Source organism: Pongo pygmaeus, chromosome X, assembly GCF_028885625.2.
Source record: "Pongo pygmaeus isolate AG05252 chromosome X, NHGRI_mPonPyg2-v2.0_pri, whole genome shotgun sequence".
NCBI classification, from domain to species: Eukaryota; Metazoa; Chordata; class Mammalia; order Primates; family Hominidae; genus Pongo; species Pongo pygmaeus.
Genome location: NC_072396.2, coordinates 48,230,631 through 48,256,507, shown reverse-complemented (window position 1 = coordinate 48,256,507; position 25,877 = coordinate 48,230,631). Strand labels below are relative to the sequence as shown.

Genomic DNA, 25,877 nt, shown 5'->3' with positions numbered 1-25,877 from the left:
GGATTACAGGCTTGAGCCACCACACCCAGCCAGAGTGGTATATTTTTAACTCCTTCACTGGATCACATGGCATACCCATTTGTTTAACTTTTTTTTTTTTTTTTTTTGAGACGGAGTCTCACTCTGTCACCCAGGCTGGAGTGCAGTGGCGCTAACTCCACTTACTGCAAGCTCCACCTCTCGGGTTCAAGCGATTCTTCTGCCTCAGTCTCCCAAGTAGCTAGGATTACAGGCACCCACCACCATGCCCAGCTAATTTTTGTACTTTTATTAGAGACAAGGTTTCACCATGTTGGCCAGGCTGGTCTTGAACTCCTGACCTCAAGCGATCCACCCGCCTCAGCCTCCCAAAGTGCTAGGATTACAGGCATGAGCCACTGCGCCCAGCCTTCTATGTTTAACATTTTGAAGAATTGCCAAACCATTTTCCAAAACGGCTGCATCACTTTATATCCCAGCAGCAATGTATGAGGGTTCCAGTTTATCACATCCTTGCTAATACTTATTGTCTTTTTAATTCTAGCCTTCCTAGTAGGGGTGAAGTGGTATCTTGTGGTTTTGATTTCCATTTCTCTAGTGGCCACTGATGTTGAGCATCTTTTCCTGTACTTATTGCCCATCTGTATATCTTCTTTGAAGAAATATCTATTCAAATCCTTGGCCTATTTTTAAATTGAATTGTCTTTGTATTATCAAGTTGTAAGAGTTCTTTAGATAATCTTGATAGAAGTCCCTTGTCACATATGTGATTTGCATGTATTTCCTCTCATTCTGTGGGTGTTTTTTGTTGTTGTTGTTGTTGTTTTCTGTTTTTTTTCTGAGACAGAGTCTCGCTCTGTTGCCTAGGCTGGAGCACAGTGGTGCCATCTCGGCTCACTGCAATCTCTGCCTCCCGGGTTCAAGCAGTTCTCGTGCCTCAGTCTCCCAAGTAGCTGGGATTACGGGTGCGCATCACCACACCCAGCTAATTTTTGTATTTTTAGTAGAGACAGGGTTTCGCCATTTCAGCCAGGCTGGTCTCGAACTCCTGGCCTCAAGTGATCCGCCTGCCTCAACCTCCCAAAGTACTGGTATTACAGATGTGAGCCACCGTGCCCAGCCTCTGTGTCTTTTCACTTTCCTGATGGTGTCCTTATAGTTTTCATATGTTCCTATCTTGATTTGTATTTTTCTTAGGAATGGCTCTTGAATTATGTCAGATGCCTTTTTGATGTAATAGCCTAATGGTGTTATTTTCCTAAACTGGTTGTTGTAATGAATGATATTGATATATAATGTGGATCCATCCTTGCCTTCCTGGGATAATTCTGTTGGTCAAGGGCAATTTTTCTTATGAGTCATTGTCGGATTTGAGTTAGTAATGTATTTTTTTCTTTTTCCTCAACTCCATGTCCCCCCCATTCACAATTCAGACCAGGACTAGGGCCTGGGCAGAGGTGTATACAGGGTAGGAGCTCTTCTCTTTCTATACAGTTAGTATAAGAACAGAGAAGGCAGGCCCACTTCTTTTTCTATACAGTCAGTGTAAGAACATAGCCTGTGGTAAGCACCAGGAGGCCTGAGTTAGTAATATTTTATTTAGAATTTTTGCCACTATAAAAAATTTGCTTATAGTTTTCTTGTTTTTACTATATTTAACAAGTGTTGGTATTAAGGTTATGCCAGTTATTAAAAGGAAATCAGGAGATTTCCATTTTTTATGTGTTAAAATAGCATAGACATTCTCTTAAGTTCAACTATATACACATTTAGAATTGATACCTTTTTTAAAATGGCAAATTTTTTTTTCTTTTTTTATTATTATTACTATTATTATTATTATACTTTAGGCTCTATGGTACATGTGCGCAACGTGCAGGTAAGTTACATATGTATACATGTGCCATGCTGGTGCGCTGCACCCACCAACTCGTCATCTAGCATTAGGTATATCTCCCAATGCTATCCCTCCCCCCTCCCCCCACCCCACAACAGTCCCCGAAGTGTGATGTTCCCCTTCCTGTGTCCATGTGTTCTCATTGTTCAATTCCCACCTATGAGTGAGAAGATGCGGTGTTTGGTTTTTTGTTCTTGCGATAGTTTACTAAGAATGATGATTTCCAATTTCATTCATGTCCCTACAAAGGACATGAACTCATCATTTTTTATGGCTGCATAGTATTCCATGGTGTATATGTGCCACATTTTCTTAATCCAGTCTATCATTGTTGGACATTTGGGTTGGTTCCAAGTCTTTGCTATTGTGAATAATGCTGCAATAAACATACGTGTGCATGTGTCTTTATAGCAGCATGATTTATAGTCCTTTGGGTATATACCCAGTAATGGGATGGCTGGGTCAAATGGAATTTCTAGTTCTAGATCCCTGAGGAATCGCCACACTGACTTCCACAAGGGTTGAACTAGTTTACAGTCCCACCAACAGTGTAAAAGTGTTCCTATTTCTCCACATCCTCTCCAGCACCTGTTGTTTCCTGACTTTTTAATGATTGCCTAAAATGGCAAATTTTAACTTTTATTTTCTCTGATTATTGCTCTACAGATTTCTGGTGGGGGGGATTAATTTTGGTAGTGTATGTTTGCTAGGGATGTTATATTTTTGTGCATCTGTGCATAATGCTTCATTAATTTACCTTGATCATTTCCATACCTGTGGCAATAGCTTCTTTTCTCACTCCTAAAACTGTGTGCATGCTTGTGATGTGTGTGGATGTATATATACATATATATATTTTTTTTTTCCTTTCTCTTTTACCTTGATCAGGGTTCTCATGAATATTTTGTTGTCTTCTTTTAATTTCTTTTTTTTTTTCAGCCTCCCGAGTAGCTGGGATTACAGGTACACGCCACCACACTCAGCTAATTTTTTGTATTTTTAGTAGAGACGGGGTTTCACTATGTTGGCCAGACTGGTCTCGAACTTCTGACGTCGTGATCCGCCCGCCTTGGCCTCCCAAAGTGCTGGGATTACAGGCGTGAGCTACTGTGCCCTGACTTTTTTTTTCCTTTTTTTGAGACAAGGTCTCCCTCTGTCATCCAGGCTGGAGTGCAGTGGTGCGATCTCGGCTCACTGCAGCCTGCACCTCCTGGGCTCAAGCAATCCAGCTAATTTTTGTTGTTGTTGTCTGTTTGCTTGTTTGTTTGTTTGTTTGTTTTTTGAGATGGAGTCTCGCTCTGTTGCCCAGGCTGGAATGCAGTGGTGCGATCTCGGCTCACCTCAACCTCTGCCTCCCAGTTTCAGGCAATTCTTCCACCTTAGCCGCCCGAGTAACTGAGATTACAGGTGTGTGCCACCATACCTGGCTAATTTTTGTATTTTTAGTAGAGATGGGATTTCACCATGTTGGCCAAGCTGGTCTGGAACTCCTGACCTCAGGTGATCCATCCACCTCAGCCTCCCAAAGTGCTGGGATTACAGGCGTGAGCTGCCGCACCTGGCCTTTTTTTTTTTTTTTTTTTTAATTTCTTGGATTGAACAGCTAGTTCATTTACCTTTAGCTTTTATTTTTAAACATTAAAAATAATTAGGCCAAAATATTCTCTTTTTCCTCTGCAACTCTAGCCAAAGATAAAATATTCTTTAAATATAGCTTTAGCTATGTCTCCAAATTTGTTATGAAGTCTAAAATTTTGTTATCAAATGCCATCTTCAATCCGTATATGTTTAGAGAATATTTCTTAATTGAAATCTGGATTTGGTAGTTTATCTTTTTATTATCTATTTATGATTTTACAGGATTATAGTCAATATAGCCTGCCAAAACTCTAATTTTTAAATGTATCAAGATTTTTTCTTTGAGTCCAAGTTACATAATTTTTCAAAATTTCTGTAAACTATGCCATGGGTCTAAGAGAAGAGAGTATATTCATTGGGTAAAGTTAAGTTATGTGTCTTAAGCCTAGCTTGTTGATTATATTTCTCAAATCTGCTTTACTTGTTTTTTGTTTGTTTACTTGATCCATTATATCATAGAAGAGATACAACAAAATCTCCTGGCATAATTATGATTTTTCTTGAACTTTTTATTTTGAAATAGTTATAAATTCATAGGAAGTTGCAAACATAGCACAGAGCCCTGTATACACTCACCCAGTTTTCTCCAATGATTACATCTTATAAAATCACAATACAATATAAAAATGTAGAATTTGACATTGGTACAAGGTGTGTGCGTAGTTCTTTTTTGTTTTTTGTGGTTTTTTGTTTGTTTGTTTTTGAGACAGAGTCTTGCTTTGTTACCCATTGTGCAATGGCACAATCTCTGCTCACTGCAACCTCCGCTCACTGCAACCTCTGCCTCCCGGATTCAAGCAATTCTCCTGCCTCGGCCTCCCAAATAGCTGGAATTACAAGCACGTGCCACCACGCCCAGCTAATTTTTGTATTTTTAGTAGAGACGGGGTTTCACCGTGTTGGCCAGGCTGGTCTCGAACTCCTGACCTCATGATCCACCTACTTCGGCCTCCCAAAGTGCTGGGATTACAGGTGTGAGTCACTGCACCCGGCCTAGGGTGTGCATAGTTCTATGTCGTTTTGTCGTGTGCATAGATTCATGTAACAGCCACCACAATCAAGATACAGAACTACTACTCCTTTATAGTCTTTTTTTTTTTTTTTTTTTTTTTCTGTGAGACGGAGTCTCGCTCTGTCGCCCAGGCTGGAGTGCAGTGGCGCGATCTCGGCTCACTGCAAGCTCCACCTCCCGGGTTCACGCCGTTCTCCTGCCTCAGCCTCCCGAGTAGCTGGGACTACAGGTACCTGCCACCACCACACCCGGCTAAATTTTTGTATTTTTAGTAGAGACAGGGTTTCACCGTGTTAGCCAGGATGGTCTCAATCTCCTGACCTCGTGATCCACCCGCCTTGACCTCTCAAAGTGCTGGGATTACAGGCATGAGCCACCGCGCCCGGCCTACTCTTTTTTTTTTTTTTTAGACAGGTTCTCACTGTGTTGCTCAGGCTGAAGTACAGTAGGGCCATCATCACTCACTGCAGCCTCGGACTCTTGGGTTCAAGTAATCCTCCCGCCTTGGCCTTCTGAGTAGCTGAGACTACAGGCGTATGCCACCATGCCTGGCTACTTTCTAAATTTTTTGTAGAGATGGAGGTTTCACCATGTTTGAGACCACCAGGCTGGTCTCAAACTCCTGGCCTCAAGTGATCCACCCACCTTGGCCTCCCTAAGTGCTGGGATTGCAGGCACAAACCACTGTAACCAGACCTTTTATAGTCTTTACTCCCACCGCCATCCCTAACCCCTGGCAACCAACCATCTGTTTCTCATTTCTCTAGTTTTGCCATTTTGAGAATGTTATATAAATGGAACCATACAGTCTGTGATTTTTGTTTTTTTTTTTTTTTTTTGAGATGGAGTTTCACTCTGTCACCCAGGCTGGAGTGCAGTGGCACAATCTTGGCTCACTGCAACCTCCTCCTGGATTCAAGCGGTTCTCCCGCCTCAGCGTCCTGAGTAGCTGGGATTACAGGCGCCTGCCACCATGCCCAGCTAATTTTTGTATTTTTAGTAGAGATGGGGTTTCACCATGTTGGCCAGGCTGGTCTCAAACTCCTGATCTCAGGTGATCCTCACACCTTGGCCTCCCAAAGTGCTGGGATTACAGGCGTGAGCCACCGCGCCTGGCCCAATGTGTGTGATCTTTTGAGGTTGGTTTTTTCACTCAGCATAATGTCCTTGAAAACCATCCAAACTGTTGCTAGAACAATAATTCACTTCTTTTTGTTGCTGAGTAGTATTCCATATTATAGATTTACTACAGTTTGTTTAGCCATTCACCTATTGAGGGCCATTTTGCTTGTTTCCGGTCTGAGGCTATTACATATCAAGCTGTAATGAACAATCTTGTACAGGTTTTTGTATACACGTAAGATTTCCTTTCTCTGGGATGAATGCCCAGAAGTGCAATTGCTGGATCAAGTGATAAGTATTTTAGTTTTTAAAGAAGCTGCCAAACTATTTTCCAGAGTGGCTGTACCACTTTACACTCCTGCTGGCAATATGTTAGAGATCTAGTTTATCTGCATCCTCTCCAACATTTGGTAAAGACCAAAATTCAAAGAAAGGAAAATAGTTAAAATGTACCATTTTTAAAAGGCACCAGTTCTAAATGTGTTTGTAGCTGAACTTTAAAGAAGATAATATCTATGCCATTTTAACACATAAAAATAAATTTCCTGAGTTCCTTTTAAAAACTGGCATAACCTTAATAGCAACACTTGTTAAATATAATACAAAAACAATTATGATTTTTAAGACTTCATGTGGTTTAATGCATTTGTGCTGGTTTTATTTGTATGCGTTGAATGATCCTGAAGGTTTATGCCAGTTAGTACTTCTTTATTGTTTCTTTTATTATTAAAAGATATTCCCCTTTTTTGTTAATCTGTTGAATGCTTTGGACCTTAATTTCCCCCACGATAATTCTATTTTCAGACCTCCTTTCATTTTCTTGGTATTTGCCTAGTAAATTGTATAGTTTTAAATCCTCATTGAAATATAACATAATACAGAAAAGTACACACATTGTGCATATTTAGCTTGATGATTTTTTAACAGACCAGACAAACCTGCATAGCCACCACCTAGATGAAGAAATGTTACTAGCTCTCAATAAGTCATGTTTTTTAGCTGGGTGTGGTGGCATGCACCTGTAGTCCCAGCGACTTAGGAGGCTGAGGCAGGATGATTACTTGAGCTCAGGAGTTTGAGGCTGCAGTGAGCTATGATCATGCCACTGCACTCCCGGCTGGGTGACAGAGCAGGACCCTGTCTCTAAAAAAAAATTTTTTTTGTAGGCCAGGCGCAGTGGCTTATGCCTGTAATCCCAGCACTTTGGGGGGCTGAGGCAGATGGATCACGAGGTCAGGAGTTCGAGACCAGCCTGACCAATATGATGAAACCCCGTCTCTACTAAAAATGTAAAAATTAGCCAGGCATGGTGGCGGACGCCTATAATCCCAGCTACTCAGGAGGCTGAGACAGGAGAATTGCTTGAACTCGGGAGGCAGATGTTGCAGTGAGCCAAGATCGTGCCACTGCACTCCAGCCTAGGCGACAGAGCAAGACGCCATCTCAAAAAAAAAAAAAAAAAGTTTTAAAGAAGCCATGTTTCTTTGGGAGGCTGAGGCAGTCAGATCATGAGGTCAGGAGATTGAGACCATCCTGCCCAACATGGTGAAACCCCATCTCTACTAAAAATGCAAACATTAGCTGGGCATGGTGGCACACGCCTGTAGTCCCAGCTACTTGGGAGGCTGAGGCAGGAGAATCGCTTGAACCCTGGAGGTAGAGGTTGCAGTGAGCCGAGATCTCACCACTGCACACCAGGCTGGAGACAGAGCGAGATTCTGTCTCAAAAAAAAAAAAAAAAAAAGAAGCCGTGTTTTCTTTGAAATGTATATAAACATAATCATATGGCATGGCTTCATTGCTCTTTTGAGTCTGGTTTCTTTAGTTCAACAGAGTGTTCATGGGATGAGACTCATGCGTGTTGAGTATGGCAATTTATTCTTTCTCATTGCTGTGTAGTATTTCCTTGTATAAATATAACACAACTTGTCTACCCATTCTGATGTTGATGGGCATTTACATAATTTTTAGTTTTGAATAAAGCTACCATGAACATTATCATCTCTTTTAGTAAACAAATATTTGCATTTCTCTTGAGTGAGAGAGAACTGGAGTCAAATAGCAGGGTCATAGGATGTTGCATGTATTCATCATTAATAGATACTACCAAACAGTTTTTCAAAGTGTATGTACTAGTTTATGATCCTAACAAGCAATCTATGAGTTTTGGCTGCTCCACATCCTTGCCCACTCTTGTTTATTTCCCATCTTTTTCATTTTGGCAATTTCTGGTGGGATTATCTTATTGTAGATATGGAGGATTATGTGGAGGATTATCTTATTGTAGTTTAACTTCTATTTCCTTGCCAACTGGTGAAGTCGAGCATCTTTTTATAAACTTATTTGCTGTTTGGATATTTTCTTTGTGAAATGCCTGTTCCTTTTGCCCTTTTTCTGTGGCTCTTAGTGATTTCTAGACATTCTTGATATATTTGAGATATTAATCATTTGTCAAATATAGGTATTACAATTACCTTCTGCCACTGTAGGATTTGCCTTTACATTTTTAATTTTATCTTCTGATGAACAGAAGTCCTTAATTTTAATGTAGTCCAATTTAGGTATCCTTTATCAGGACTTAATATAAAGCATATTAATTAAGACTATAACACTGGTCCCAGAGTAGACAAATAAACCAATGGAAATACAGAGTTCAGGAATGGTCCCCACATGTATGATCACAAGGAGACACTACAGAGCAGTGGAGAAAGGATAGTCTTTTCTTTTTTTTTTTTTCTTTTTTGGAGACAGATTCTCACTCTATCCCCCCAGGCTGGAGTGCAGTGGTGAGATCTCAGCTCACTGTAACCCCCGCCTCCTGGGTTCAAGCAATTCTCCTGCCTCAGCCTCCCGAGTAGCTACAATTACAGGCGTCTGCCACTACACCTGGCTAATTTTTGTATTTTCCGTAGAGATAGGGTTTTACCATATTGGCCAGGCTGACCTCGAACTCCTGAGCTCAGGTGATCTGCCCACCTCAGTCTCCCAAAGTGTTGGGATTACAGACATGAGCCACTGTGCCCGGCCATGGGTAGGCTTTTCAATAAATGGTGCTGGATCGTCTTGCTTCCATATGAAAGAAATGAATCTTGACTCTAACACATACCACACGCTAAAATCCTTCCCAGATGGACTGTGGACCTAAATGTGAAAGCTAAAATGATAAAACTTTTACATGACCCTGAGGTAGGTGAAGGTTTCCTAACAAGCCAACCATAAAGGAAAGAATGATCAACAATATGGTGTGTTTCTATCAAATGCTTCATTTTACATCTTCATCATTTTGTTTTAGACATGTTGCAACTATATTTTGTTTTTTAGCCCAGTCCCATAAATCTTTGTCTTTTATAGCAGAATTCAACTCATTTCAATTTCTTTGCATTATAACATACTTGATTTTATGCCTCCTATTATTTTTTTTCCTTTTTTTCTCCTGTTATTTTTTGTTTGCTATTTTTTTTTTTTTTTTTTTTGAAACAGAGTCTCACTGTGTCCCCCCAGGCTGGAGTGCAGTGGCACAATCTCAACTCACTGCAACCTCCGCTTCCTGGGTTCAAGCGATTCTCATGCCTTAGCCTCCCGAGTAGCTGGGATTACAGGCGCCTGCCACCACACCTGGCTAATTTTTGTATTTTTAGTAGAGATAGGGTTTCACCATGTTGACCAGGCTGGTGTCAAACTCCTGACCTCAGGTGATCTGCCTGCCTCAGCCTCCCAAAGTGCTGGGATTACAAGTGTGAGCCACTGCGCCCGGCCGGTCATGTTTCTCTTTTTTTTTGAGACGGAGTCTCGCTCTGTCACCCAGGCTGGAGTGCAGTGGCACAATCTCAGCTCACTGCAACCTCCACCTCCCGGGTTCAAGCAATTCCCCTGCCTCAACCTCCTGAGTAGCTGGGATTACAGGCACACACCACCACACGCAGCTAATTTTTGTAATTTTGGTAGAGACGGGGTTTCACCATGTTGGCCAGGATGGTCTTGAACTCCTGACCTCGTGATTTGCCTGCCTCGGCCTCCCAAACTGCCGGGATTACGGGTGTGAGCCACTGCGCCCGGCCTCGGTCATGTTTCTCTTAATCTCCTTTCAGGTTTTTATTACTTTTGAATTTTGATTGTTTGGAATTTTAATTATTTTTTAATCAATTTCTGCTAGTAGTTGCCTTTACCTTCCTTACAAATATGATTGTGTATATTTTCTATATTACTAAATCCAAATAATATGGTACCAATATCTGCCCATGGAAATTTGTAATTTGCCTTCTCCTCATTTCACTCAGTAAATTTTCCAGGGAATTTGTTTGTTTGTTTGTTTGTGTTTTTTTGAGACAGTCTCTCTCTGTCACCCAGGCTGGAGTGCAGTGGCGCAATCTCGGCTCACTGCAACCTCCGCCTCCCGGGTTCAAGCGATTCTCCTGCCTCAGCCTCCCGAGTAGGTGGGACTACAGGTGCGTGCCACCACGCCCGGCTAATTTTTTATATTTTTAGTGTTTCACAGTGTTAGCCAGGATGGTCTTGATCTCCTGACTTGGTGATCCGCTCTCCTTGGCCTCCCAAAGTGCTGGAATTACAGGCGTGAGCCACGGCACCTGGCCAGGGAATTTTTAAATTTCCACATAGTTAATAGTAACAGCCTTATTTACTACAAATGCCCATTGTTTTTCTTTATCCAGATATAATTATATATTAATTGCAAGAATCCTTTCTCAAAACTGCTTTCCTATTTTGACGTTTCTGTTTCTATTCCATTTACCATTGTTTAGACTATTCCCTTGAGTGTTCTCCTGAGATTGGAATATTGGCATAAAATGCTAGAAATGCTTTTATATCTAAAATTGTCTTTCTTTTGCTCTGACAAAAGAATGGTATCTAGCTAGGGCAGGTTTAGAATTCTTGGATCTCAGTCCTGTCTCAATAATTTGTAGAGTTTTCTTCTAACATGGCTTCTGTTGTTGCAAATAAATCTAGTGCCATTGTGATCCCTTTTCCTTGTAAATGGCGTGTTGGTTCTGCCTGGAAGTGTTGGAAATGTCAGTATCTGAGGTCATCGATTCAGTCCATGAGAGCTTATTGATTGGGGTGCTAAGGTGGTGAATGATTGCAAGTCTGGGATTCTCAGGGATTACAAGTCAGTTTTGGGGGTCCTGTGGCAGTCCTGGATTGGGACCTATGGACATTGGTTATTATAGTACTGTGTGAGTTGCTTTGTCATGGACTAGAACTTCTATTACTGAGGGTTTTATGGGAGTCATTGATCCTATTGATGGTGTGCTGCCTGGGTTGGTGATAATTTGAGGAGCCTGTGGAAACCAATTGATGACACCGTTTGGGACACAGTTTTTTGTCAACAGTGTGGGCTATAGGGATTTGGGAGCCTGTGCAGACCTGCAGGTTTTCAGGGCCTGATGGAAAGGGATAAGTATGAGTTTTCATCTTTGACAGAAGAGGATGGGCTCTATCCTTTGCATAGAATGTACACTGAATTACACAGAAGCTCAGTTTATGCTCAAGTGGCATGGTCACCCCTCAGCCAGAGCACTTTGAAGGTAGCAGGAACCACAGTGTTTATTGTGATTCTGCCATGTATAGAGTACCAAATGGCTCAGTATTTAAGAAAGTATGCTTTGGAACTAGGCATACCTGGGTTTGAATCCTTGTCCTTCCCCCTCATCTGAGTGATCCTGGGGCAAATTTCTTAATATTTCTGAACAGCTCTATCTGATGGTAAATGGGATTCGTAATAATAGTAATGCCTAGTCCACAGGATGAGTGTGAAAATTAAATGGGGCACCTAATAAAACATGCCTTGCATCTTGTAATAATAGCACTATTTAATATGAGTTGAGCATGTTCCAGGTATCAAGTAGGTGTGCCTAGAAGCATCATTTCATTTAATTCTAACAACCCTATGAGATAGGTATTTTCATCCTGTTATAAGATGAAGAAACTTCACATAAAATGACTTCCCCAAATTCTAGCTAGAACATAGAAGAGCTTAAATACAAACCCTCATTCATTTTACACCAGATCTTGTGAATTTTCCCCATGTTTTGCTTTAATGCTTGGTGTGGGTTTTACCAAACTTTTCTCTTCCGCAGCATCCAGCACAGTGAGCGGCCCCTGGGCGCCACCAGAAAACATTTGTGGATGAATGCGGAGTGATGACCATGTGGACACTGTCTTTCCAGGGTTTCTTGGAGCCTCTGCAGAGTCCGGGGGCCAGGCTTCTTAGTGGAAACTGCAGGATCTTCCTTCTGACCCCTGCTTGCCTCGCCCCAGCAGCTCCGGTTGAGTCCACAGATGCCAGCTCAGCTTCCAGCTTGGGGAAGAGTGGGGTTGTCAGCAGGAGAGCCTGAGGGCTGAGGCCCAGCGTGAACATGGCAGCTAATGGGGACTCTCCCCCATGGTCCCCGGCCCTGGCTGCAGAGGGACGTGGCAGCTCATGTGAGGTGAGGAGGGAAAGGACCCCAGAGGCAAGAATTCATTCAGTGAGGAGATACCCTGACCTGTCCCCAGGGCCTCGGGGCAGAAGGAGATGAGTCAGAGGAAGTGGCAGATTCCGGACTGCCGCCCTGGAGACAGATCAGGGTCCTCTTGCTGAGAGTGAGCACCACTTGGCTGATGCGGCCACATCCAAAGCCCGGTGTGTTTCAGTGGACAGTGTAATGTGGCTGATTACACTAGAGGAGAGGGAGGATGTGGAAGGTGAGCCCTACAGCCTAGGGAGTGGGGGCAGCTCCCTGCAGGGCAAATGAGGGTGAGGTCCAGGTAGAAGCAGCCACTATCCATAGCCAGGGAGACTCCATCCCCCACCCCAGCACCAACCCTTCCCTCTCCATCGGCTCTTTACAGATGTCAGCTGATCCCCACCAGTGCCCCCTTCTCCCAGGTCTCTGGGGATCTGGTGATTTCTCCTCTATCCTGATTTAGGTAAAGAAAAATCCTTTTTCTTTGGAACTTAGAGACTGGTAGGGTAGTAGGGCCACCACAGTCTCTGGGGCCCTCCTGGCTGTCCCTTCTTTCAAAGATGAATAAAATGGCCTGGCACAGTGGCTCATGCCTGTAATCCCAGCACCTTTGGGAGGCTGAGGTGGGTGGATTGCTTGAGGTCAGGAGTTCAAGACCAGCCTGACCAAGATGGCGAACCCCCGTCTCTACTAAAAATACAAAGTTAGCTGAGCGTGGTGGCGCATGCCTGTAATCCCAGCTACTTGGGAGGCTGAGGCAGGAGGAGAATCGCTTGAACCTGGGAGGTGGAGGTTGCAGTGAGCTGAGATCATGCCACTGCGTTCCAGCCTGAGTGAGACTCAAAAAAAAAAAGATGAATAAAATGCCCCAGAAGACACATGACTCACCCAGGCCTCTCAGGTTGGCGGTGACAACACTAGACTGGAGCCAGGTCTCCTGACTGTGTCTTCCACCCTCACCGCACCACAGCTGAGATCAGGTTTCCCTCTCAGAGCTCCCTTTCAGATTAGAGTTCCCATTGAGATTCTGTAAGCCGAGGAGGACCACGAGCAAGCCAGACCCTGCCCGACAGCTCCCTCCTTTCAGACCTACCTGTGGATGCTGTTGGCTCTGGAAGGGTTCATTATCTCAGGGACTCAGGGTCATGCAGTCATTAGGATAATATTAAACTTTTAAATATTATTTTTTTGGTCATTTTATAACTTCATAATAAAATATTAGAAAGTATAGGTTAGCAAATAGAAGAAACTAAAAAATTACTTGTCGTTCCAACATTACCCAAAGTTAACCAGTGTTAACATTTAGCTGTATTTCCTTTCAGTTGTTTTTTCCTTTGTATGTGCATGTGTGCATGTGTGTGAGTATATGTGTGGGGCCAGAGTGGGCATACATACTATACACATACACATATATAGCTAAAGTTTTAAAACAGAATCATACTCTTTGGTTACCTCATTTTTAACTGGGCAGTTTAACATAATTTGCTAAGCAGCAAGTATTTTTCTTCATACACTTATGATGTCCATAATTTAGCCAGTTCACTATTTTTTTTAATTTTACTTATTTATTTTAATGTTTTTTCTCTGAGGCAGTCTCCCTCTGTTGCCCAGGCTAGAGTGCAGTGGTGCAATCTCAGCTTACTGCAGCCTCAACCTCCTGGGCTCAGGCAATCCTCCCACCTTAGCCTCCCAAGTAGCTGGGACTACAGGCACATGGGACCACACCCAGCTGGTCACAAACTCCTGGGGTCAAGTGATCTTCCTGCCTTGGCCTCCCCGAGTGCTGGAATTACAGGCGTGAGTCACCACCATGCCCTGCATATTTTATTTTTAATTGACGAATAATAATTATGTATATTTATGGGGTACAATGTGATGTTTTGATATTTGTATACATTGTAGAATATTTAAATCAACCTAATTAACATATCCATTACCTCAAAGACTTATTTCTTTGGTAATGTGAACATTTAAAATCTGCTCTCTTTGCAATTTTGAAATAACATTACATCATTATTAACTATAGCCACCAAACTGCAATAGATCTCAAAAACTTATTCCCTCTAACAAAACTTCGTATACTTTGACCAATGTCTCCCCATCCCCCCACAACCAGTCCACTAATAATGTGCATTTAGGGTATTTCAGGTTTTCTATTGTGATTAAAACTGCTATGATAAAATTCCTACATTTAAATCTTTCTGCCAGCTGGGCATGGTGGCTCATGCCTGTAATCCCAGCACTTTGGGAGGCCAAGGCGGGCAGATCGCTTGAGCTCAGGAGTTTGAGACCAGCCTAGGCAACATAGTAAGACCCTATCTCAACAAAAATACAAAAATTAGCCAGGTGTGGTGGTGTGCACCTGTAGTCGCAGCTACCTGGGAGGCTGAGGTCAGAGAATCATTTGAGCCCAGGAGGTTGAGGCTACAGTGAGCCGAGATCACACCACTGCACTCCAGCCTGGGTGACAGAGTGAGACTCCGTCTCAAAATAAATAAATAAGTAAATAAATAAATACATCTTTCTGCCAAGTCATTGAAATTATGTTTTTGAGTCAAAGGTATAGGGGCATTAAATAGCAAGGGAATCAATGCTTGACAGTAGTACACTTCCACCTTGTCTAAGCTCTGCTCAATCATGTCAGTCACGGACCCACAGGTTAGGGCCATGACAATGTGGTCCTCCCCACTCCTGCACATGGCCTCTTGCCCAGCCAATAGGGGGGATTTCTAGACGAATGATTCTGGGCTCTGCAAGGCACATTTCTCCATTCATCTCTTCTTTCCCAACCACAGATCTCTGACCCACCTCAAGAGATGGAAATGACCGAGACCCTGGGGGGAATATTATTTATTGACTTATTTATTGGTTAGGTTCTTGGTTTTTTCATTAAACATCAGGGAGCAGAGTATAGGCAGAGATACCTAGGAACCAATAAAAATATCCCCAGGGTTTGAGGAGCAGCCAGTTGTACCAAGAAACAGTGGCTGAAGATGGAGAAGAAGCAGAGGGATCAGTAAGGTAAAGAGGGCTGGGAGGAGCCACAAGGGAATAAGGAACAGGGACCATGGTGCACTTACTAGAGATGAAGAATAGCCAAGGGGTCCAGGGTATAGGTGGAAGAATAATGAAACAAACAGGACATGAGTCAGACACTGGAGCCAGAGACCAAGAAACAGTTTCTGAGGCTGGAGAAGTGGTGATCACTGAGGAGCAGGGAAGAGCCGAGGGTTAAAGAACAGTGAGAAGGATCATGAAATAGGAGGAGGTACCAGGAAATAGAGGAACCAAATAGCAGCCAGACGGAGCAGTCAGTATCCAGAAGGGTGAGGAAGCAGAAGAATCAGATAAAATGGAAAAGGCAAACATATCCAAGGAACTGGGTATGAGCCTGAGGGACAAGCAACTTCCCGAGGAACCAGGAAGCAGTTCCTTGGTTTAGAAGAGAGCTTGAGGGCATAGGCAAAAGACAGCGATACCAGGGAACAAGAAATGGGAACTGTGACCCAGAGAATGGATTGCAGCCAGAGGAACCAGGAGACAATTGCTGAGGCTGTAGAATGGGCAGAGGGATCAGGGAAGGGACAGAGCCCATGGAACAGGTAGAAAGATGAGAGAAGAGCCTCTGAAGCTGCAGAATGGCCTAGAGTACTGTGGAACACCTGGAGCAAGAAACAGTCACTGAGGCTGGGGGGCAGCCAGAGGGAGCAGCCAAAATGTGCTTGGGGCTGAGGGTCCACCAGAGGCCCCGGGAAGTAACCAGAGGAACTAGGGAACAGGTCAAGTGAGCATTAAACATGTATCCAGTGTGGGGTAGCAGGCTGATTGACCAGTGGCCAGCTAGAGAGACTAGAGGAGAGCCAGAAAGAATGGTATAACTGAAGCGAGTTAACAGCCCGAGGGCCCATGCAGTAGTTACTGGGGTGAAGGCACAGTTGGAGAGTCTGGGAAACAGCCAGAGTTCCCAGGACCATCCTGGTTTGCCTGTGACTGAGGGGACATGGGACTTCCAGTGCTAAAACAGGAACATTCCTGGGCAAACTGGGACACTTGGTCACCCTACCCAGGAAGCAATCAGAGGAACTAGCCAATAGTTAGATGTAATGTGAGTAATGGAGGCAGTGGAAGTACAGAATCCAGCTGTGGCATAGAACACGCAATAGTGCACTTTAGTGGGTAAGGGCGTAAGCTAGCTAGTTAGGTACTACTCAAAGTGTGGTCCACAGACCAGATGCATGAACATCACGGGAGAGCATAGTAGAAATGTATTCAATGGCCAGGCACGGTGGTTCGCACCTGTAATCCCAACACTTTGGGAGGCCAAAGCGGGAGGATTGTTTGAGGCCAGGAGTTCAAGACCAGCCTGGGCAACATGGTGAAACCCCATGTCTACAAAATAAATAAATATATATATATGTGTGTGTGTGTGTGTGTGTGTATACACATATATGTGTGTGTGTATATATATGTGTGTGATATATATATATATATATATATATATATATATATATATATATACACATACAAAAAAAAATCATCTGGGTAGGGTGGTACTGAGGTGGGAGGATCATCTGAGCCTGGGAGGTGGAGGCTGCAGTGAGCCGTGATTGTGCCACTGCACTCCAGCCTGGGTGGCAGAGTGACGCCCTGTCTCAGAAACAGGAAGGGAGGAAGAAAAGGAAGGAAAGAATGGAAAGAAAGAAATGTACTCAAGGAACTGTCCAAGGACAGAGAAGAATCAGGAGACTAGAGATTAGTCAGCAGAATCCAACAGCAGTCAGTCTGTGTGAGCCAAGAAAGGCCCTTAGGGACCAGGGAACAGTCAGGTAGACTAGCACACAATCAGAATGGTGCCACAGAACAAGGATCAGCTGGAGGGACAACAAAGGGAGCACAGGGCAGTCAGAACAGGAAACAGGAGGCATGAATAGTTAGAGCGATCCAGGTAGAGTCAAAGAAAGCGATAAAAGAACGGGGGTACTCGGAAGGAACAAGAGACATTTAGAGGGAATAGGAAACAGAGGGACCAAGGAAAAGTCAGAGGGAACAAGGACCAGCAGAGGGAGCAGGGACAGATCTGGGCAGGCAGCAAACAGCTGTACAGGAAGCAGCAAGGGAAGTGGGGAAAGCCAGAGGGAGGGAAGAGCAGTTGCAGGGCCACAGAGAACAGTCCCGGGGAACAGGAAACACTCAGATGGACAGGGAGGAATAAAAGTAAAAATACAATTTAAAAATTTAAAAATTAGCTGGGCATGGTGGGGTGCACCTGTAGTCTCAGCTATTCTGGAGGCTGAGGCCGGAAGGATCCCTTGAGCCCGGGAGTTTGAGGCTGCAGTGAGCCATGATTGCACCACTGCCCTCCAGCCTGGGCAACAGAGCAAGACCCTGTCTCAAAAAAGTAAAAAAAAGAAAATATCCTTCATGTTTTTTCACAAAGACCGAAGCAGGGTCTCTGCGTACTAGCTACCAGCTTGTCTACGTCCCATGAGACAGAAACACCTATGCATACAAGTTACATGGAGCAGGCTTATTACTTACAGGTAAGCAGCCAGGGACAGCAGAAGCCTATGATTCATTGCAAGCTGGTCCCCCAAGGCTTAGGAAAGCTGCTCGGTGCAGCTGGAGTCTCATCTGCGCATGCCCCACTTGCACCACAGCTGAGGGATCCCAGAAAGCAGCCCGCCTTGGGTTTTATACCCTAGGACACCCCAATGCACACCCAACATGTGGGGCTAAAGCACTGGACATCCTGTTCGCAGGAGAGCCCCCGGCTCTCTCCCCTGTTTGGGCCAGTCCCTCCACAGCTCAGGATGTTCCATTTCCAGCACATTCTACAGTTATTCTTGAGAACTGCAAGCAAGAAAGAGGGGACAACTGGGTTGGTCCAAGGCCACCCAGAAAATTATCCTGCAAAGACCAAGGCACCTCCAGCCCAGGGGAAACCTGCAGAGCAGCTGGGTCCCTCGCCCCAGGCTCACTTCCAGCCATGCTCCTACGTGCCCTGGAAGCCCTTCTGCTAGGCCTGGGGCAGAGTGGAAGGGCAAGATCACACCAGGAGGTGACAGAAGTGTGCTGAGGCAGGAGTAAGAGCAGCCCTGAAGCAGGAGGCCTGAGCCCCCAGCCAGCTGCAGGGCGGGACAGAGCAGGTGGCTAAGGGATCAGGGACAGAATGGGCAGTTGGCGGGCAGTTGGCAGCCAGTCCTGGCAGCAGAGTATACCCCCAGGGGTGAGGGTGCAGAATGTGCTGGGACTGAGATGACCCTGAATGGAGACATTGCTGTGTGACTAGCTGGAGAGCCATGAGGGACTGGGATGGGGGCCGTTACCTAGGATGAGGAAGTCCTTGTAGGAGTCCTTGTGGTGGTAGGGACACACACCATTCTCCATGGTAGATACTGCCCAGAAAAATGACACCTTTTCATATGTGGTAGGTAAGGCTGGAATCTGGGCATGTCTGTGTTATCAGCTTTCTACCCAAATCTCTCCAGAGCCCTCTTTCACCACCCTACACATTCCTTCCCAGCCATGGTGGAGTCCAAAGCTTCTATTTTGGTGGGGGAAGAGACCAAACAGGAACATCTCTGGGCAGTGTACCTTGTCTGTATTTCTCTTGCATCTGTCAATGCTTGCAATGTTTGGCATGGTGTTTGTGCATGTGAATGTGGCATTGTTATTGTGACCGTCATGACTTCCAGGGAGGGAGAGACAAGTGAGGGTGGTTTTTTTGTCTACCAGCTCCCAGTGCATATAATAAAAGTTTTTACAGCTGGGTGCTGTGGCTCATGCCTGTAATCCCAACTACTTAGGAGGTGAAAGGGTTGCTTGAGCCCAGGAATTTGAGGCCAGCCTGGGCAACACTGTGAGACACCCTCCTGCACCACCATCTCTACAAAAAAGTAAAAATAAAATTTAAAAATTAGCTGGGCATGGTGGTGTGCACCTGTAGTCTCAGCTACTAAGGAGGCTGAGGCGTGAAGGATCCCTTGAGTCCAGGAGTTTGAGGCTGCAGTGAGCCGTGATTGCACCACTGCATTCCAGCCTGGGCAACAGAGCAAGATCCTATCTCAAAAAAGTAAAAAAAGAGGCCAGGCACAGTGGCTCACACCTGTAATCCCAGAACTTTGGGAGGCCGGGTGGGCAGATCACTTGAGGCCAGGAATTCTAGATGAGCCTGACCAACATGGTGAAACCCCATCTCTACTAAAAATACAAAATTAGCCAGGCACTGTGGCAGGCGTCTATAATCCCAGCTACTCAGGAGGCTGAGGCACTAGAATTGCTTGAACCCCAGAGACAGAGGTTGCAGTGAGCCAAGATTGCACCACTGCACTCCAGCCTGGACGACAGAGTGAGATTCTGTCTCAAAAAAACAAAGGAAAAAAAGAAAATATCCTGGCCAGGCACGGTGGCTCATGCCTGTAATCCCAGCGCTTTGGGAGGCCGAGCCGGGTGGATCACCTGAGGTCAGGAGTTCAAGACCAGCCTGGCCAACATGGTGAAACCCTGTCTGTACTAAAAATACAAAAATTGGTTAAGCGCGATGGTGGGTGCCTGTAATCCCAGCTACTAGGGGGGCTGAGGCAGAAGGATCACTTGAACCCAGGAGGTGGAGGTTGCAGTGAGCCAAGATCAAGCTACTGCACTCCAGCCTGGGCGACAGAGTTAAGATCCTGTCTCAAAAAAAAAAAGAAAAGAAAATATCCTTAATATTTTTTTTACGAAGACAGTTGATACTGTCCATATATTGAATACTGATTTTTTTGAATCACTGTTTTTAAATCACTGTTTTTAAACCTTTTATCATGAAATATTATACATATTTTGAATAATGCCACTATAAATATTATTGAATGCATCTCCTGTTGTACATATGCACATGGTCCACGTGGGCATATATATTTCCATGAGTGGACTCACTGTGTCATATTGCCTGCATGTCTTCAACATTACCAGTTAGGGCCAAAATACTTTCCAGCACAGTTGTAGCAATTCCCACCTCCTCCATCAGCAGTATGAGAGTTCTTGCACCATATTCTCTTCAACACTTGGTATTATCAGTCTTTTTCATTTAAGACTTTCTAGGGGTTGTGTAATGGTATCCATTGTGGTTTTAATTTGTATTCCCTGGCTACTAAGAAGGTTAAACCTTTTTTTATGTTTATTAAAGCCTTGGATTTCCTCTTTTGTAAAATGAATGCTTTACCCATTTTTCTACTAGGTGGTCTCTTTTTTTCTTATTGGTTTGTACAAGTTCTCTACATCTTCTAGCTGAGCCTTTGTTGATAATGTATGTTGGCAATATCTTCTACTCTGGCTTTCCCTTTGTTCTCTTTTAATGCTGTGTTTTAAATGAATAGTAGTTCTAAGCTTTGTTGTAGAAAGACTTATCAGTTTTCATGGTTCATGTTTGAGAACTATTTTCCTAATTCAAGGTCATGAAGATAGCCATCTGTATTATCTTCTAAAGGCTTTATAGTTTTTGCCTTTCACATTTAAGTCTATAATACATCTGGAATTTATATATACTTTTGAAATGGGATCTCACTCTGTCACCCAGACTGGAGTACAGTGACACAAACATGGTTCACTGCAGCCTCCACCTTCCAGGCTCAAGAGATCTTCCAGCCTAGCCTCCTGAGTATCTGAGACTGCAGGCGCTTGCCACCCCACTCAGCTAATTTTTATATGTGTGCTATATATTTTATTTTTTTGTAGAGACGGAATCTCACCATATTGCCCAGGCTGGTTTTAAACCTGGACTCAAGCAATCCTCCTGCCTTGGCCTCCCAAAGTGCTGGGATTACAGGCATGAGCCACTGCACCTGGCCTTGGAATTGAATTTTTTTTTTTTTTTTTTTGAGATGGAGTCTCGCTTTTGTCACCCAGGCTGGAGTGCAGTGGTGTGATCTCAGCTTACTGCAACCTCCACCTCCCAGGTTCAAACGATTTGTTATTGTTTTGGCATGTGATGTGAAATAGAGCTCAGATTTTACTTTATTTTTTCTGTACACAACCTTGTCTTCTTTTCTTTCTTTCTTTCTTTTTTTTTTTTTTTAGATAGGGTCTTGCTCTGTCACCCAGGCTGGAGTGCGGTGGCACAGTCATGGCTCACTGCAGCCTCAGCTTCCCGGGTTCAGGTGATTCTCCCACCTCAGCCTCCTGAGTAGCTGGGACTACAGGCACACGCAACCATGCCTGGCTAATATTTTGCGTTTTTTGTAGAGATGGGGTTTTGCCATGTTGTCCAGGCTGGTCTCAAATTCCTGAGCTCAAGTGATCCACCTGCCTCAGCCTCCCAAAGTGCTGGGGTTACAGGTGTGAGCCTCCACGCCCAGGCCCTGGCAACATTTGTTGAAAATATTTTTCCTCACTGTCTGCCTGGACACCTTTGGCATAAATCAGGTGAATGTATATGTGGGTCTGTTTCTGTACCCTATTTTTTTTTTTTTTTGAGACTGAGTCTCACTCTGTTGTCCAAGCTGGAGTGCAGTGGCCTGGTCTCGGCTCACTGCAACCTCCGCCTTCCGGGTTCTAGTGATCCTCCTGCTTCAGCCTCCCAAGTAGCTGAGACTACAGTCACGTGCCACCATGCCCATGTAATTTTTGTATTTTTAGAAGAGATGAGATTTCTCCATGTTGGCCAGGCTGGTCACGAACTCCTGACCTCAAGTGATCCACCTGCCTCAGCCTCCCAAAGTGCTGGGATTACAGGCGTGATCCACTGCACCCGGCCTGTACTCTACATTCTGTTGCAATGGATTATTTGTCTATCCTAGCACCAGGACAACAATGTCTTAAATTTCCATTGCTTTGTAAGTCTTGAGGTCTTGTAAAGCATGTCCTCCCACATTGCTTTAACTATTCAAGAGCATCTTGGCAGGCCAGGCACAGTGGCTCACACCTGCAATCCCAGTGCTTTAGGAGGCTGAGGCAGGTGGATCACTCGAGGCCAGGAGTTCTAGACCAGCCTAGGCAACATAGGGAGACCCCTGTCTCTACAAAATACAAAAAAAAAACACAACAAAAACGAAGCAGCGAGTGGTGACGTATGCCTGTGGTTGAGGCTGCAGTGGGCTGTGGTTGCGCCACTGCACCCTAGCCTGGGTGACAAAGCGAGACCATGTCTCTGAAAACAAGATACAAAATAATTTTTTTAAATGCCTTGGCTATTCCTGGCCATTTGCACTTCCACAGAAATTTTAGAATTGGTTTGTCAGATTTTACAAAAATCCTGTTGTGATTTCAATTGGGATGGCATTGAATGTATTGATTTCTGCTTTTTAAGGATTTTTTCTCTTGGGCTTTACTCTATTGTTATTTTTATAATGTCTTTATTTCGATGCTTAATGCATGGAATTTTGGACTTTATTCTTTTGTAATATGAGCACTGAAGACCCTAATTTCCACTTTAGTTACCATTTCTTAATCCAATAAATTCTTACATGTACTGATTACATTGATATTTAGTGTATCTTCTTAGACGATCAGTTATCTTGAACTGTATTTTTAAACTTTAAAATGATGATTTCTGAAAAGTTTCGTCTTCTTACTGATTTCTGACTTAAATACACTTGGTTTAGAGATGGTCTGTAAGAGATGGTTTCTGTATCGTCTCTATCTGTGTACCCTTTCTGGTTCGTCTCATCCGTTTCCCAGCTCTATATGAGAACTCCCAAATCTTACCTCTATAATAGCCCAAAAACTTATTGTGTAACTCCTTGAATGTTTTACCACCTTTATTTCAACATGGACAAAATGTAACATTATGTTTCATTCTCTTCCCCACTCCCTTCCTAATCTACTAGCCCCTCTCAGTATATAACACCACAGTCTGCATGGTTGTACAAAACCGATAACTGAGAATTGCCCTAGAATTCTTTCTTTTTCTCACTCCCATAATTCAGACTCTTTAAAACACAGCATGTTTTTTTTTTGTTTGTTTGTTTTTGAGATGGAGTCTCATTCTGTCGCCCAGGCTGGAGTGCAGTGGCGTGATCTCAGCTCACTGCAACCTCCACCTCCTGAGTTCAAGCAATTCTCCTGCCTCAGCCTCCCGAGTAGCTGGGATTACAGACGCCCGCCATGCCCAGCTAATTTTTGTATTTTTGGTAGAGACGGGGTTTTTGCCATGTTGGCCAGGCTTGTCTCAAACTCCTGACCTCAGGTGATCTGCCTTCCTCAGCCTCCCAAAGTGCTGGGATTACAGGCGTGAGCCACCGCGCCTGGCCCACACCTTCTTTTACTTGCCCATGACAACCACTGCCTTAAGTCCAGATTGTCTTATTCTCTCACATAAACTCTGTAGTGTATCTCCAGACTGATCTGGACTCACCCATTTCAAACATTCCTCATGATCAATCCTTTTTTTTTTTTAGACGGAGTCTCACTCTGTATCACCCAGGCTGAAGTGCAGTGATACAATCTCGACTCACTGCAACCTCCGCCTCCTGGGTTCAAGCAATTCTCCTGTCTCAGCCTCTCAAGTAGCTGGGATTACGGGCGTGCGCTACAACGCCCAGCTAACTTTTGTATTTTTAGTAGAGACAGGGCTTTACCATATTGGTCAGGCTGGTCTCGAACTCCTGACCTCAGGTGATCCACCCACCTCAGCCTCCCAAAAGGCTGAGATTACAGGAGTGAGCCACCATGCCTAGCCTGATGTATGTTGAATACTGTTTGAAATCACGCAATTACAATCATGTCTTTTCCTGCATATAAATTGCAGTCCATTCTCTGTTAGAAAAAAAGGCTTGTTCCTTTTTCTGATGCTAGTATATCTCTACTGGATTTTCCTCATAGCCACCTTCTCAATATACTACACAGACTCCTTTCCTTTATATGGTACTACTTGCAGTTCCCAGAATCCACCATGTATTTTTCTATTTTCCTTTCTCCACACTGTTGCTCATGCTTCTCCCTTCTAGATAACTCTCGCCCCACTGTCTCTATGAAATCTAACCTTATACCTCCTATACTTTTCTTCCAAATTCCTAAAGCTCCCTTTGTGTCTTCTGTTGCTTATCCAAGTCTTTAAGTTGCCTTATATTTTACTCAACTCTTTATTTATCACCATTGCCTAGCACATCATCTGACACATAATCAGCCAGTATCTTGTTTTTAAGTTAGCTGGAAGACTTACAGAGAGCCCATTTAAAATCCTCATTTTGAAAAGAGAATGAATGAATAAATGAATTAATGTAGTACACAACAAATGTCAAGATACTTTAATAAGTTTTTTTGCTCTCACAAAATAAAATACAAAACTAAGTACTTAGTGAAAACCCTACATGATACATTATGGTAAAAAGCATTAAAAACAACTTGCTATCTACCTTCTTCCATCCCCCAGTGCTGACCATGCTGCCTTGAACAGGATTGTGTCGTTACAGGCTTCAGTGTCATTTGAGGACGTGACTGTGGACTTCAGCAGGGAGGAGTGGCAGCACTTGGACCCTGCCCAGAGACGCCTGTACTGGGATGTGACACTAGAGAACTACAGCCACCTGCTCTCAGTGGGTAAGCACGGCCTCCCTATGCATCTGCTAATGAGGGTATTTCCATTCTCGGCTGCTGAGTGCTGCCCAACACCTAACCTATGTGATGGTGTCATCCTGGATTTGTCTGGGATTCAGTTCCTTTTCACCTCTGTGATTATTACTCTGTTCCCAATGAAATATGTTTACTTTTCTGAAAAGCTAAGAGAAAGTGTCACTGAAAGGCCCCTGAAACCCAATCAGCTGGACCCAATCGTGTATCATGTCCTGTTAACAGGGTACCAAGTTCCCAAGTCAGAGGCCGCCTTCAAGTTGGAGCAAAGAGAGGGGCCATGGACGCTGGAGGGGGAAGCCCCACATCAGAGCTGTTCAGGTGAGTGAGCGTGATCCAGGCAGATGGGGACATGGAAGTCAGTGTCACTTTCCCTAGGAAAGCCTGATGCCTTTGAAACACTCTGAAGATAACCCATCTTGAAAGTTCTAAACTTTTGGAGTCAATTGGAGATAGTTGACAATAGCCCTCAAATACCTAAATGCCATTTCCATGTGTGACCCTTGCCACATTATTGTCTTCTTTGATTGGCCTTTTGGCAAGAGAGCTGTCTCTAGTCTCTGTACTCTGTGTCACATACCACTCTGTCTTATCTAGGACCTTTTTATTCTTCCTACTCTACCCCTGCCCCCGATCTTAGTCTTTTCTTGTACATCCAAGTGTTTTAAAATTTCTGTGGCCCAGGCTGGAGTGCAGTGACATGATCTTGGCTCAATGCAACCTCCACTTCCCAGGTTCAAGCGATCCTCCCACCTCAGCCTCCCAAGTAGTGGAGACTACATGCACACGCTACCATGCCCAGCTAATTTTTGTATTTTTTGTAGAGACGTGATTTCACCATGTTGGCCAGGCTGGACTCGAACTCCTGGGCTCAACTGATCTGCCTGACTCGGCCTCCCAGAATGCTGGGATTACAGGCCTTTGCTGGGATTACAGGTGTTTTTTTTTTTATTTTAATTTTTATTTTTATTTTATTTTTATTTTTACTTATTTTTTTTTTTTTGAGACGGAGTTTCGCTCTTGTTGCCCAGGCTGGAGTGCAATGGTGCGATCTCGTTTCACCGCAACTTCCGCCTCCCAGGTTCAAGCGATTCTCCTGCCTCAGCCTCCCTAGAAGCTGGGATTACAGGCATGCGCCACCACACCCAGCTAATTTTGTATTTTTAGTAGAGATGGGGTTTCTCCATGTTGGTCAGGCTGGTCTCGAACTCCCAACCTC

The 25,877-nt window shown here is 44.1% G+C and overlaps 1 protein-coding gene and 1 pseudogene across 16 annotated transcripts in view; one reads left to right on the top strand and one right to left on the bottom strand.

Moving 5' to 3' along the window:
* Positions 1-25,877, top strand: part of ZNF41 (zinc finger protein 41) — a 44,225-nt gene that overhangs the window by 8,473 nt on the left and 9,875 nt on the right. For 2 of the 16 annotated variants that reach the window (XM_063660875.1, XM_054472311.2), the window contains exons 2-4: positions 11,834-12,094; positions 24,502-24,628; positions 24,884-24,979. In XM_063660875.1, coding sequence (XP_063516945.1) covers positions 12,023-12,094; positions 24,502-24,628; positions 24,884-24,979 — 295 coding nt within the window. In that variant the 5' untranslated portion in view covers positions 11,834-12,022. Of the gene's footprint in view, positions 1-11,743; positions 12,095-24,461; positions 24,629-24,883; positions 24,980-25,877 lie in introns of all 16 variants that reach the window. The other 14 variants (XM_063660873.1, XM_054472309.2, XM_063660871.1 and 11 more) reach the window with 8 other exon arrangements.
* LOC129025556 (small nucleolar RNA SNORA51) lies at positions 1,387-1,559 on the bottom strand (annotated as a pseudogene).